Below are 14162 nucleotides of genomic sequence, written 5' to 3' on the forward strand. Positions count from 1 at the left end.
CCAGTTGCAAAGAATATCCAGCTTTGTACTTTATGGGACCCAGGACCAGAAAGGGCTGTCACTTACTGCACCACTGCAGGACTGGGACCGAAACTGGGTCTTCTGACCCCCTCTCAGGGCCCTTACCCTGGTGTCGCAGTGGCTGGGATGGAGTTACTCAGAATGCCAGGTTGTAGCCTGCCTAGATGTGACAAAGTGGGAGGCAAGAGGTTTCAAACAGATGTGGGTATGGGTCAGCCGGGGGCCCTGCCCTCTACTTCAAAACACTTAAGAAGCCACTTGTGAAGCCATCTAGTCATAGGTCCTTAGGCACATCCCGACCACCTGGGATGTTTTCCCTGTGGTTCACTTGTAGCCTGGAAGTTATTGAAATGGAGCGAAGGCCCCACTGCCAAGGCAGAAAGCTATCTTTGACCCGGTATGATCAGGCATTGGCAAATTGAATCACAGGAAATTAAAAATTAAAGTCAGAAATGGGAAGGACAGAACAATCCAGCAGAGAAACAAGTTTTGTTGAAATAGCACCTGATAATGAGAAGAAAACCATATAGGCAGTGTTTAAAAGAACTGATCTTTTAATGTCAATATCTATCAGAGAGCTTGCTCACTGCTTAAGCAAACTGTTTTCCTATGTCTACTAACCCAGAATACTAACATAATTCCAAAATATCAAAGGTGATTAGAAAAATAAATTGAGTGCACCAGAAAAAATATCCAAAATTAAGAATGATAAAAGAATAATAGTGATAATGATCACAATTAAAGAAGAGGCAGTACTAAATATACCAAGACATAACAGAAGATATTTACATGTATGAAGTTAGCTGCAGCACAAAATATATCAATGGGTGTGTAAGATTGAAACATTTCTGAAATTATCTGAAGGTTGTGAGAAGCAAAAGAAACTATTCCATTATCAAGCTCCTCATGGAGATAAAATACTGTGCATTTAAACATTGTACCCCAAATGTACCAAATCACAAGAAAAAAAAAGCTTAAATGAAAGTGTAAAATTAACAAATGCATAAAATCCAATTGCTTCAATAAACAGGCTGGAAAGATCAGCCTGGGATTGCAGTGGAAGTTGGCAAAGTCCAGTTAGGCAGAAAGGTAATGCTGGGAATAAGGGAATCAGGCATTTTGCCCTTCATGGTTTTTTTCCTGGTAAAATGGCATTTTTGCTGAATCGCTGGAATATGATATGAGATTCTATAATGTTTCTTATAAAGGAAGCTTTCAAACTTAAATTGGAGTAATTAAAATTCTTTGGAGACTTTTTTTTAGATCATGAATGTAAAAGGCCATGGTGCTAGGTGGAGTCTGGCTATCGGAGAAAAGTAGGATCTGAGGCACAGGGATTCTGCCCAGAAGTGGTCCCTGTGGGCAGTAGAGAGAGGCCAAGGTTGAAGCTAAGGCCTTGGGCTGTCATGCTCTGGGGTCACCACCCTCCACTGAATGCCTTTGTGAGGCTGGTGGCAGAAGCCCAAGAGGCCCCAGGTCTCCAGCGCCCCAGGAAGGCGTCTTCCTCCACGGGCAGTGCTGGGGGTGGATGGAGCTGGGAGCACTGACGTTCAGAAATGCACTCGCTCTGAAGAGCCCAACGTGAGTGCCTCAGGACTTGGTGAGGGATGCCCGCATGAGTGGCTACTTCAGAAAACTTCAGCTGGAGAAACCAGACTTCTTTTAGGGCCTCCTTCCAAGTGGGGACCTGCTTGGTTTATGATTAGGTTAACGTTTGGACAGGGGGACTGGAGACTCTGTCCCCACGTAGAGCCAGCCAATTCCTCCGAGTCTGTGTGCCAGGGAACAGCATATTTCTTGGCCAGTTGGTATAGTTAAACGTTGTTCTCTTCTGCCTCAACTCCTGCTGGGCAGGGGTTTGGAAGACACGTGTTTTTATATGGTCCACGCACAGTCATATTCCCAGAGACATCACTTCGTCCTGTGTGAACCTGCAGTAACGCCTTCCAGTAGCACATAAGACACAGCTGCTATTTTCTCTTAAACACAATTATACACCCCTTTGGCCATAGGACAACAACAGAGCCACTTAGCGATTTACCTTCTTACATTGATCATTCTGGAGCACGCACTGAACTTTAATGGCCATGGTGGCAGGAACACTGCAGACCCCTGCTCATTCATGGGAAACACTGAGGGTCTTTCATGGGGGTCTTGGATGGCCGCGGAATTGGCTGGCTTGCTTTTGGCTAAGCTATAAACCAAAGAGTCGGTTTTTAAGAAAAAGATCAGCTCTTATGACTTCTGCCACAAATACTTGGCACTGGGTTTCTCTGAACGTCCCATCATGTATTAGAGACCTCATCCCGGATTCCAGCAATTCATGCATGGAAGGAAACCAAGTGGGTTCCCAAAGGAAAAGGAAAAAATCGGCACAGGGAATTGTCACCCCTCCTTGTCCAAAACAACTTTCCACCCAGGTTCAGCGGGGAGGGAGTGTTTCTCAACCCAGGCTTGAGCCAGAGCCCCTCTTTTTTTTTTTTTTAATAAATTTATTTATTTTTGGCTGCATTGGGTCTTTGTTGCTGCCCGCGGGCTTTCTCTAGTTGGGGCGAGCGGGGGCTACTCTTCCTTGCGGTGCGCGGGCTTTTCATTGCAGTGGCGTCTCTTGTTGCGGAGCACGGACTCCAGGCGTGCCGGCTTCAGTAGCTGTGGCACGTGGGCTCAGTAGTTGTGGCTCACAGGCTCTAGAGCACAGGCTCAGTAGTTGTGGCGCATCGGCTTAGTTGCTCCGCGGCATGTGGGATCTTCCTGGAGGGAGTGAACCCTTGTCCCCTGCATTGGCAGGCGGATTCTTAACCACTGTGCCACCAGGGATGCCCCGAACCCCTCTTTAAATTAGAAAACATAGACACCTACATGGTTAAAAACCAAACCAAACCAAACAAATCCCTGATAGGCATAAGGAAAAATGCATTTGATCTGTTGAAATCAGCAAAAAAGCTATTGAATTATGGAATCACAGAATATTACATCTAGTCTCACCCTTTCATTTTAAGGGTGAGGAAGCGGAAACTGTGCGCCATAGCCTGCTGCCTTCCTCTGGAGAAGCGGCGTGTCGCAGGTCTATACTGAGAAGTTTCTCTGACTTATTGAACTTAAACCAGTAAAAAACCCTAGAGACTTTGCTTATGACCCTGAAACCAGAAAACAAAGCATTTCTTTACCAGTAGGTCCTAAAAACAATGTTTTATCAGACTCAGAATAGAAACCCGAAATGAAATAAAATAAAACAAAGGTGTGGATTTCTCTTCTTATGGGGAACATAATAGGTAAATGATACATCTGTCAACGACTCTATTTAAATGAAAGGCACTAGGAGAATTTGGTAGGAAAAAAAGCTGTCACACACGTTGACCAGATTGCAGATCTTTCTCCCCAGGGGCCTCGTTTTGCAGCCTGAGCTCAAATGAGCTAAAATGATGCTCATGGACTGAGCTTCGGGAAGTGTAGGGGAGCTGGGGGGGTGGTCAGGGGATGGGGAGGGAGGCAGAAGGAGATGAGGAGAGGGAGAGCGGAGGGAGCCAAGTGGTCTGAGGGTGAGGAGTGAATGGAGAGAGAACTGAAAAATGAAGAAAACAGGACGTGGGTGGATGCAAGGTAAGGAGGTGAGAAATCCTCAGGGGGCACCAAAAGGAAAGGCCGAGAAGACTGTCCAGGCTGAGAGGCTGGGGGGTCTTACCCCTTGCCGGGGTGGGGGGGTGTCAGAGATTGATGAGAGGCCTTGGGAACCATTTGCGAAAGTGACAAAAGCAGCAAGAAGGTAGAAACCTTCCAGGCTCTCACCATCTGCTTGACAAGGGGAGGAGACACAAGCCCAGGGCACTGCAGGGATGTGGCAATGGGGCGACATGGAGACCAGTGACGGACCTGGAGCTAGGAGAGGTCCTGCCCATTGAAAGATGACCTCTTTTTTGGTAAAAGGCGCTAGGATGTGACAGGATTCCCTGCAGGGGTCAGGATGGGACAGCCTGCTGTTGGGGACACCTAGGGTGGGCACAGGGTGTAGGATGCTTCACTCCAGGAACTTAACACCAGGTTGCCTTCACAGGAGGCGCTTTTGACCCAAAGGAGAGCTCGGAGGAAATAACTTTTTAAAAGTCGTAGGAAAAATACAACAGTTAGTAAAAAAAAAAAGAAGACATCTCGCCTTAACATCAAAACAGAAATGCTAGGAAACTTAAACCATCAGCAAACTATATGCAGGTAATTTTTTTTTCTTCCATAGAAAAGACCCACTGACTGCAGTACGGGTAGGTCCTTACCAAAAATAATTACCACAAGGAAAAAAAGTAATTCATGAGCACTTTTATCATTGAGGAATTACTCTTGGAAACCATTTTTTCCTACTCCCTAATCTATATAATCAGTCAGATAAGCTGTTGATCTTCATTATGCAACTCGGAAAATTAGGTTCTGACTCACTTTAAAAATACATTAAACCTTCAATTAACTGCACTGAAGTTTCCTGCAAGACACAGTGCAATTGAACTTTTTCTACTGAAATACCAAGGTAATGATTGTTAAAAAGATGACAGACTGACCGCATGGGGAATCTTGGCCTCAGTGTCCAAGAGGGCACAGGTGGGGAGCAGAAGGGGGGGCGGGGAAAAAAAAGAAGTGGGGCGGGGCTGCTGGGGAGTTGGGTCCAGGCCCAGAATCAATAACACATCTTATTTTTTTGGTTGTTCTTTGTGTTTTTTTTGTTTTTGTTTTGGCTGCACTGCGCAGCTTGAGGGATCTTAGTTCCCTGACCAGGGATCGAACCCACACCCTCGGCAGTAAAAGCAAGGAGTCCTAACCACTGGACTGCCACGGAATTCCCAATAACACACCTTATCTTGGAATCAACAAAAGAGAAAAATCCTCATTCAACCAGGGATATGGGTAATTGGAATTTTAAAGAAAGATTTTAAAAATTTGCTGATTTTTCTCTTTTTAGGGAAAAGAAAAAAAAACCCTATGAACATTTAGGAAATTTCGTTTTAAAAAGCAACTTCCTGGGGAGCGGGGACAGTCCACATCCATCCTGGCCCCCCCGCAGGTTGGCCACCATTTCCACATCTCCATTATTCAGTGTCCATGTTGTTTGTCAAGCAGGCCCTCTGTGTGGACACGAGAGGGCCTGCTCTGAACCTGATTTTGCCAGAAATTTTAATGAACCATTTCTCAAGTGACTCCAGTTAATTGAGGTTTGGCTAACAAAGCAAGGTTTTTCCCTGAACTGAATACTAACCATCTCTTTGTCTAACCTTTATATGGCCCTTTCCCGTGTTCCAGTTCCTTTCATGGAGATAGTCCTTCCATGGCCTGTGAGGTAGGCAGAACCTGCCCCAGGTTACAGATGATGGAGGGAGTGGAGTCTCAGAGCATGGGAGGCTCTTGCCCAAGGTCGCCCAGCCGGCGCCGGGCAGTCAGGTCCAGCATGCAGACCTCCTTCCTCCCAGACCAGAGTGCTTCCCACTGGCTGGGGGAGCTGCAGGCACATTTATTTTGGCAGACTTTTGCAATAAAACACTTTGTCTTTGGAATGAGCGGAGTGCAAGAAAAATGTCTCTTAGCAGGCGATTTCACTGCATTTCTACAGTGAAGTGAGCCCAGGCACCAGCAGTTTCCTCTTTAAAAGGTGGCCATGATGGATCTGTCTTCCTCCAATGTTGTTGGTTCAGAGTTGGTGCTTTGCTGGCAGGTGACACAGACCATTTGACTATATGCAGATGTCCAGGATCCTGTGAGTCATTGAAAGTCCTCAAATCCCTTCACTCATGTATCATGTCATATAGGGATGTTTTGATTTCTCCCGTGGCCCCAGGGATGGAAGGAGCGTTGGGCGGCCGGTTAATTTGGCAGTAAAAACCCTGTGGTACCCACCAAGCCTCTGCATATGGTGACCGAGGGAGAAGGAAGGCAGTGAAGGGTAATTTCCAGGCACTGTCCCTTCAACAATTTTGCTAAAGGATGAAGGTTTATTCCAGATCCTCTTGCAAATAGGTGGCTTGCTGCCTCTCTCCATCGTTTCAGGACTGCAGACCAGATACGTGAGGCCCTTGGCTCTGAGGGCCAGCCCAGACATCCAAGCTCATCGCCCAGGAGTGCTCATGGGCTTCTCTCCTCTACTACACAGTTGTGCCTTCCTCTCGAAGACAAACGCTCTCTGCTTTTGCAGCTTGGTACGCTGGTCAGCTTATGACGTTTGAAAGAACCCAGGAAGTTAAGGGTTAATCGTGGCAGCACCAAAGAAAGTTAAAGGAAATCTGTTGAGAAGGAGCTGGGAAAGGTGACCGGCCTCTGGCCGCAGCCTCCTGGGGAGGCTTCCAAGGTCAGAGTGTGACAATGCTGGCGGCTCCTTCTGCAGCGAGGTCTCTCAAAGATCCACAATTCTGTTGCGGTGCAGCAACAGCAGAGGGCGCTAGCTGCAGGGTCGCGGCAGAAACCCCAGCAGAGAGCTGGGGAGACAGGCGGGGTGAGACTGCGCTCTGCGGGCCGAGCGCTGGCCCTTAGAGAGCGCAGGTGTCCCACGCTCTCCCTTGGTCACCCTCTGATCACCCCCTCAAGCCAGACCCCCGGGAAGGGTTCGGCCGGCGATCCTCTGTCCAGAGGCAGCTCCGTCTTCACCCTCCTCCAGGGGAAGGCGCTTTCCCCAAGGCTCAGGCTGCCTGGCTTCACTTCTTGGCGACTAACCACGGACTCTGGCCCTTAAGGAGGCAGAGAGAGGGGGAGTTGGAGGAAGAGCCCTGCTGGTGATGGGCATGTACGGGTGCCTCCCCGAGCCGGGGGTCCCACTGACCTGGTGACCTTGGCAGGTACCCTCCCCGTTTGGACCTGTCGGTCCCCTTCCACCACAATCCTGTTTGCCTTCCCCTGATTTGAGAAGCTGGCGTGGCCCAGGATCCTGTTCACTGGAAGATTCTATGAGGGGGATGAGGCAAGGGAGGGGCCCGCCTGTCTGCAGCGGTCAGCTCCTCCTTCTCTGCTATTAATTCCTTCCTGGACCCCTCAGGCCTCGCTTCCTTCTGGCCACGCTGGCAGCCGCGGCCTCCTCAGATGCGCCCTCACTAGCACTCAGCACAGTCCTTGCGCTGCTGGGCACCCCGTTAACTCCTGGAGGGCCGGCTGTGTCTTCCGGTCCTTAGGGCCCCCACCCGCCTCCCAATGCCTGCACATGGTAGGTGCTTAATAAAGTGGATTGATAACTCAGCAGGTCAGGGACGTTTATGAGCCCCGGCCATGGCCCTGGCAGCGAGACCTGAGCTAGGTCCCTCAGGAGCCCAGTGAATGAGAAAGTCCTTCTCCACTAAGAGTTCACTGTCTAATATGGGAGACCGACTTTCCTAGTCTAATAGAAGGTGGAGGAAGAAAAGCAGAGTTCCTCGTTGTTCCAGGGAGGGAGACTCATCTAGCTGAGGAACCCAGAAAGGTATTCCCAGGGCCATGGAGTCTGAGCTGGGCCTTAGAGGGAGGTAGACCTTTGACAGGTGAGAAAGCATGGCATTCCAGGCCCAGGGCCCTGCACGGGCCAGGTGTGGAGGGGGAAGCAGAGGGTGCATGCAGGGGCCAGCGAGTAGACCTGGAAAGGGAGGCCCTGCTGGGGAGGCCCCCGTGGTGCAAGGCTTACGTCCCTGGCTCAGCTCTGCCCCCTCGGAAGCAGGGCTGGTCTAGGAACTGGAGGGTCACTGCATGTGGAATTCTGCCTTGGCCGAAAATCCAGCTCCCTTCCCTGCGCCCTCCTCCCCGTCCTCCACCGCTGCAAGGAAACTTCACCCTTGAAAGTTCCCCTCCTGAGAAATGAGCTGCCTTTCCTCCCTGTCCCTCCCTTCCTTCTCTGCCCTCCGTCTCCGTGTGGATTTCCTCCTCTTTTCCGGGTCACTCATCAGTGGCCTGCCCTCCTTTTGGTGGTGTGGATGGAGTCTTAGGTGCTTGACATCTCGAGTTGCCTGAGAGTGTGTCCAGGTGCCGGGTGGGGGCGAGGCCAGGCTGCGGGTGTGTGTGTGGGGCCCCGGGAGGGGAGCCGAGAGCCTGGTGTGAGGAAGGCAGCAGTGTCCCTGTACATTCGTGGGGCTTTGGGGCTCCAGCTGCATGCCGGGTGGTTAAAGCTGTACTGCTGACTCTCTGACGAATGCAGCAGCGTGGACACCTCTGTGAGAGACCACCTCTGCAGCCACGGCTGCCCCAGGAAAGCTGACCTGGCTCACCCACTCCCCAGGGCAAGTCCAGGAGTCTTGTCACTCAGGATTACGAAGCACACGCATGCGGCACACAGATTTGCAAGGCCAGCTCCATGCACGATACTGTCACAGCCAAAAATGACTCTAGGTGGAGGGGCATGGAATGCTCCAGCATCCCAGTCCTCCCAGGAGCCGAATGGTTAGTGGAATCAGGGGGTTTCAGGATGTCAGAGGTCACCTGTCACTGACACCTGGGGAAGCTGAGACTTGGAGTGCGTTGCCCCAGGCCAGATAGTTAGCCAGATAGAGAGGGCTGGGAGCTGAGGCTCCCGACTCCTAGCCAGTGCCCTCCCCCTTCACGGGCTGACCCTGACCCTCCCCACGTCTGTGGTATTGCATTCCGCCAGGTGAAGCGGCCCCAGGAAGGGAGGCCAGGCAGGAAGGAAGCACTGGGGGAGGCTGCGATGGGGCAGCAGGGTGTGTGGAAGGGCCGTCACCTCCTGAGCGAGGTGGGGCTTCCTTTGGCCTCATGACTGCGCAGGCACAGGTGGCTGACCTTGATGAGAGTCCTTATTTGGGCCTAGCGGACTCTGTTACACTGTCACCCACGAGGGCATTGGCTCAGTCTTTTGTCCAGCTGGGTGTTTGCAAGTCTCCAAGCAGACAGTGCTGGCTACAAGGTGCGCTTGGTGCCAGAGCACGGGGAGGGGAGCGAACCAGAGAAGGTGGTTCTCCAGACCAGCTGCCTCCAGGTCCCAGAGAACATTCACCAACAGGGCCGTGATCTGCCCCCCAGGCAGGGCTTGGTGCCTCACTCACTCCTTGAGCGAGCAGCTCTCAACAAGGGGGGCTGCAAGTCCCCAGAACCAGAGTGAGCATTTTAACCTCCCCGAGCCCTCTCTGCCACCGGCCCCTCGTGCGGCCCTCCCTGGTCCATCCCTCCTGCAAGGCACCCGCCCCCTCCCCGCACCGTCCCTCTAGCACCTGCCTCTTCCTGTTCTCCTGTCTGCCAGCATGAGTGCCGAGCCCCCCTACTTCCTGACCATTTGTATCCCTGCTTCTAACCCATCTGACATGGAGTTGAGTTGGGTTAAGGTCCAAGTAGTGAGGCCTGGGGCTCCCTGAAGTCAGGAGCCTGGGGTTTGGGGGTGTGCCGCTCGCAGGCCTGTGATGGGGAGGATGTCCGGGTTGAGGATACACGAGGCACCAAACCCCGGGGGAGACAATGTGTGAACAAGGGGTCCAGCCTCAGTGAACTGCCCCCCAGGGGAGGGCAGTGTGGACGCTGGAACCAGGCTGATTGTTTTTTTCTCTGCCCACCAGGCCCCTGGGGGTGAAATGTGTGAGGTTCTTCCCCGCCTATCCTGGGCTCGCCTGCCACTGCCTCTGATTTATTTTTCCTTGACTCTGACGTTTAAACTTTTCTTTACACATATTTCTATTTTATTATCTGTATTCTTGCAAGTGACGTTGAATCCTTTGTGGTATTTATTAGCTGAGGTGTAATAAATAAACAAATAATAACACCAGGATGGAAACAGAGTAAGGTTTTGGTTTGCTCAGAGTTATTCAGGGTCTTCAGCTAACACAGAATCTCAGTTTCTGGATCTTTCCAGTTTATGTTTGACTCTATTTTGAGATCATCAATGGGTCTGATTGCTCCAGTGAGACCCTGAAAGGGAATGAGGTGGTGGGTCTAGAAAAACCAGGTTACATTCTGATTCCTCAGGACCTCAGATGAGGGGGTGGAGGTGAGGAAGCAAAAGAAAACGGTGCGGAGGGAGGCATTGCAGGAGGCATAAGTCAGTGGAGCCAGGGCAAGAGCACATTTCCAGGAGCAGAGGCTGGGCAGAGCTGTGCTACGACTTTCAGGGGCTCTGGGCACTTTTGCCTGTGTGGACTCCTTCCTCCAGAAAAATAAAAAAAATTATATTTTATGACTGCCCTGGTAGAAAGATAAATATAACCCTGGCTGGATTCATGATTATATATTCATTTTTTTCTTTTGAGTTTAAAAGAAATTAAAGTTAAAATATTGTCTTATCCCCTGAAAGGGCCAGGCTTGCCCTCACTGTGCCTGGTGGAGCTTCTGGGGAGCAGGCTCGGGACGAGGAACATCCCTGGGCTCAGGGTTATCGGGGGAGTGCGGCATCCTGGAATGCTCCCTCAGTAGGAAGAGCAACGGGTACCAGCTGGTGGCTGGGGCCTGCGTCCCTCATGCTTCTGCCACCAGTGGAGGGGACAGATGACCAGAGACAGCATCTCTAATTCAACTGCTTCACTTTTCAAACAAGGACGCCAAGACTCGGGGGAGGAAGGTGTCTGATTTCCAAAATATCTGAGTGGATATTTGGTAAGCATGCTGGTAAGGTCCCTGGGGTCTGGGCAGCATGTGCTGGTCCCATGAAGACAAGAGTCTGTGAGTGCGACCTCACCCCACAATGTGGCAGGGGTCCCACGAATGTGAAGCTCATTAATTTAGAGTTTGTGTTACCATGCGTGGACAGGGTCTCCGTTTCAGTGTGACTTTGTACTGTCTATGATGAAAGGATATACATATAAAGACAAACTAAAGTGCAAACAAAATGGGGGGGTGTTTAAATTACCCAAGTACTTCATTATTTTCAAGCCCTCTAGAAGCACCAATTATGTTGTAACACCTAACAGCAAACCTGTGTGCTGCCCCATACTTACCTAGTCTTTAAAATAGGTTTATTTTATTTATAAGCAGCAAGACCTTTATAAGCACTATACTAAGAACAGTACAGAAAACCGTAAAACTCTACTTCTTAAAAAATAAAAACAGCTTCAGATTGCCAATATCTTGCCCAGATTCCTGTTTTCTGAGCGTTCTTTCTTGGAGCAGGATGGCTGTGAGGCAAACTTTTCAACTGCTAGTTGTGAGTAGACCTTGCAAATCTATAGCAAATGAATGGCCATCATCAGCAATAGCTGCTACTAGTGATTGCAGCTCAAAAGAAAGAAAAACAAACCAAAAAACCACCAAAAAACAAAAGCAGTAGCAAGTAGCCCTTTGTAACCCTGGGGGCTTCGAGGGTTTCAGCACAACTGAACTTTACACACTCGTGTGGCAGTGTAATGAACTTGGGGTACATTAGAATAGACGTTGCTTAATATAGTCCCGGCTCTCCCTCTGTTGGACTTAATGGTTCAAACCATTAAACTTCTGAGGACCCCCGCTTCTGGGACTTCCTGATTTCACAAGAAAAGAATGTATTTAATTTAGTGATGAATCAGGATCAAGAATTGCCATGTTTAATTTTTTTAATAATGAAAATCCATAAGAGTTTAAAATATGCTGAGACACACCTAGCTTAGCAAACACCATGGAACTCCACGTATCTCTGAAGTCACACATAAACGAGCCAGCACCTGAGTGCTGGTTGGCCCCCTTTGGCACTGGAACACAATAATTTATTAAGCTTCAATACTTAATAAGTGTGCACAAATATCATGCAAACGTACAGCCGTACTCACTAACGAAAAGTGTATTAGAGTCTTAGACGTATACAAAACATCTTGTAAACAAAAGGGAAGAGGTTGGTATTTTCTGTACAAAATATGCAGGCTTTCCTTTTTTTTAATAATCTGTAAGATGCATCATACTTCAGGCATTTTCAAAAAGTGAAAACTGTATAAAAATAAATATTCTATTTACAAACACACACACAGGCCAATCCCAGGTTAGAGGCATCACTGCAAAACAAAAACAAACACAAAACAACATGGAGTTAGTGTCAGTTGGTCTGTGAGTGTTTATTTCCCTTGTGGGAAACGAGGTGGGTCTTGTCCTGGGTTGGATGGGAGCTTTGGGTAGGGGAACCGGGGGAGCCAGGAACCCCCTTCGTTCCAAGACTCTGGTGCTGACTCTCAGCATCCTGAGGGTGGGAAACCACTTTCTCTTTCCAGTCATTCCCCGTCCTGGCCACTAGAGGGCACTTTTCCCCTATGCTGCCTTTGGAGGCCTGGCTGTTGAATTAACTGCATCTTCCCAAAATGAACTTATGGTGTGAACCAACAGACACCAGGCTCTCTAGTTGCTTCTCCCAGACATTGTAGCTCTCGAGAGTAGGCTGTTCTTCCCCTGCTAAGCCCAACCATTTCTATCTCCTAACCATCCACAGCAACCTTGAAGAAGAAAATCTTTTTTCTTAGGGGACACACCCCTTTCCTTCTTCTTGGAGCTAACTAGGTCTACAGGAACTCACCGAGAGGGCGAGGCACGGCGAGAGAGACAGATTCTTGGGGAGGCATCTCCCTTGAGGGCTGAGCTTTCCCTTTCTCTGGTTAGGGGTGCTTTAGGTACCTGGGTGGTTTCGTTGCTTTTACTGAGTCCCGTGAACTAATGAGATTGTGGGCCCTTAGCCGGAGGATTGTATTCATCTCACTGTAAGTGTGACTGCTGTCACTGGGCAGGACTGGATTAACTAAGCGCACACTCTCAGGCAGGTAGTGGTCTCCAGCCCTTTAAGGAGGATGAACCCACACCTTGAGACCTCAGTGATAAAGGGCTGGCAAGAAGTCTCTGAGCGGGAGGCAAGGTGGAGGGAGGCCGTGGGCGGGACTGCGTGGCAGCTGCTACCTTTGCCAGGACCAGGCTGGGCTTCTGGATTAGCAAACCAGTGGCCCTGGTCATGCCGGGGAGCCTTGCACTTTGGAGGCCCTGGAGGAGTGGGGTGATTGCATGCAAGGGCACAGCCCAGTGCTGTCAGATGGCTTTAATGATGGCAAATGCAGGGGCAAGTGTGAACAAATGAAACCTCGTTGTTTGTAGGAATTCTGGGAACCCAAGAGAGGTTGGGCTGCAGGTCTCATGTGCAGAAGCATGGAGCTCTGACAGCTTAAGTTCAAAGGGCAAGGTAAAGTGGTGAGCTGGCCAATCTCTAGGAGGAGGTATAGAATCTATGTGACTTTATAGTTTAAACAACTTAGATTTCCTATATCTGGATAAGGGCTTAAATGGCCTCCTATGAACACTATGAGACTAGCTAAAAATAACTAATTTTAAAACATGGTTTAGAACTCCTTGCAGGAGAAGTATTGTATAATTTAACCACACAAAGCATAAAGACGTCATCTGTCTGGCTACATGGAAATTCCATACACTCAGGTTTGCGGATGCCTTAAAAATCATTTTTAAATGTTCTCAATTTTGTGCAGTGAGTGGGATGTTTAATGGGCACCCTGCCTGTGGGATCGTTCCTTTTTTGACCCATGTCTTGCTACCTCATCTGCAGAAAGGCCCAGAATGGAAATTGTGCATGCTTTATCCCACCGTAGAGAAAGGAGCCCAAGGACACCTCTGCTCCAAGGCACGAGAACCCTGGGAAACCTTACCTTATTCCAGCAGCCCTGGACTGGCAGGCCGTCTTCACCCTGCAGTGAGGAAGGAAGGCAGACGGCTCAGCCTCTGTGGGACGGCCCACCAAACAGCGGACAGGGGGAGCAAGGGCCACAAACATCGCGGCAGCTGATCAGGGTGCGGCCCCCCTGATATAGTCTGTTTCTTTTCTCTACGCCAGGGCCGAGCCGAAAGGAGGCAGGAAGCAAGCCCGCCTGTCTGCCCACTGGCCAAGCTCACATGTAGTTACAGTGCAAGGCCAAGACGGGCTGTCCTAGCCCGTGGGCTCAGCAAGCAGAGGTGACCTGAATGCTGTGGAGAGGACAGACCAGAGGCCTGCTGGTGTCCCCTCGGGCTGTACTGAGTGCAGGGTGCCCGTGGGCGTCACTCAGCGCTTGGGGGCCTCAGTTTCCTCCTCCGTAAAACCTGGGGAAGGTGCGGCTCTATGAAACGACCGCCCCCCACTTCTCCCATTCTCTGATTTTTTCTCTCTTCCTTAGCAGCTGGGGGAGGACATCTAGGCAATTCCCATCTGGTGATCAGTAAGGAGGAGGAGGGGTGATGTCACAGGCATTGCAACGTGGGCCTGAGGTGCCTTCAGCAAGGAGGCAGGG

The 14162-nt window shown here is 50.0% G+C and overlaps 1 protein-coding gene across 1 annotated transcript in view; it reads right to left on the reverse strand.

Moving 5' to 3' along the window:
• Nucleotides 1-11711: 11711 nt before the first annotated feature.
• Nucleotides 11712-14162, reverse strand: part of COL13A1 (collagen type XIII alpha 1 chain) — a 79580-nt gene continuing 77129 nt past the window's right edge. Inside the window, exons 34-35 of the mRNA XM_061190297.1 lie at nucleotides 13545-13583; nucleotides 11712-11903 (exon numbers count right to left, since the gene is read on the reverse strand). Coding sequence (XP_061046280.1) covers nucleotides 11901-11903; nucleotides 13545-13583 — 42 coding nt within the window. The 3' untranslated portion in view covers nucleotides 11712-11900. The remainder of the gene's footprint in view (nucleotides 11904-13544; nucleotides 13584-14162) is intronic.

Source organism: Eubalaena glacialis, chromosome 1, assembly GCF_028564815.1.
Source record: "Eubalaena glacialis isolate mEubGla1 chromosome 1, mEubGla1.1.hap2.+ XY, whole genome shotgun sequence".
NCBI classification, from domain to species: domain Eukaryota; kingdom Metazoa; phylum Chordata; class Mammalia; order Artiodactyla; family Balaenidae; genus Eubalaena; species Eubalaena glacialis.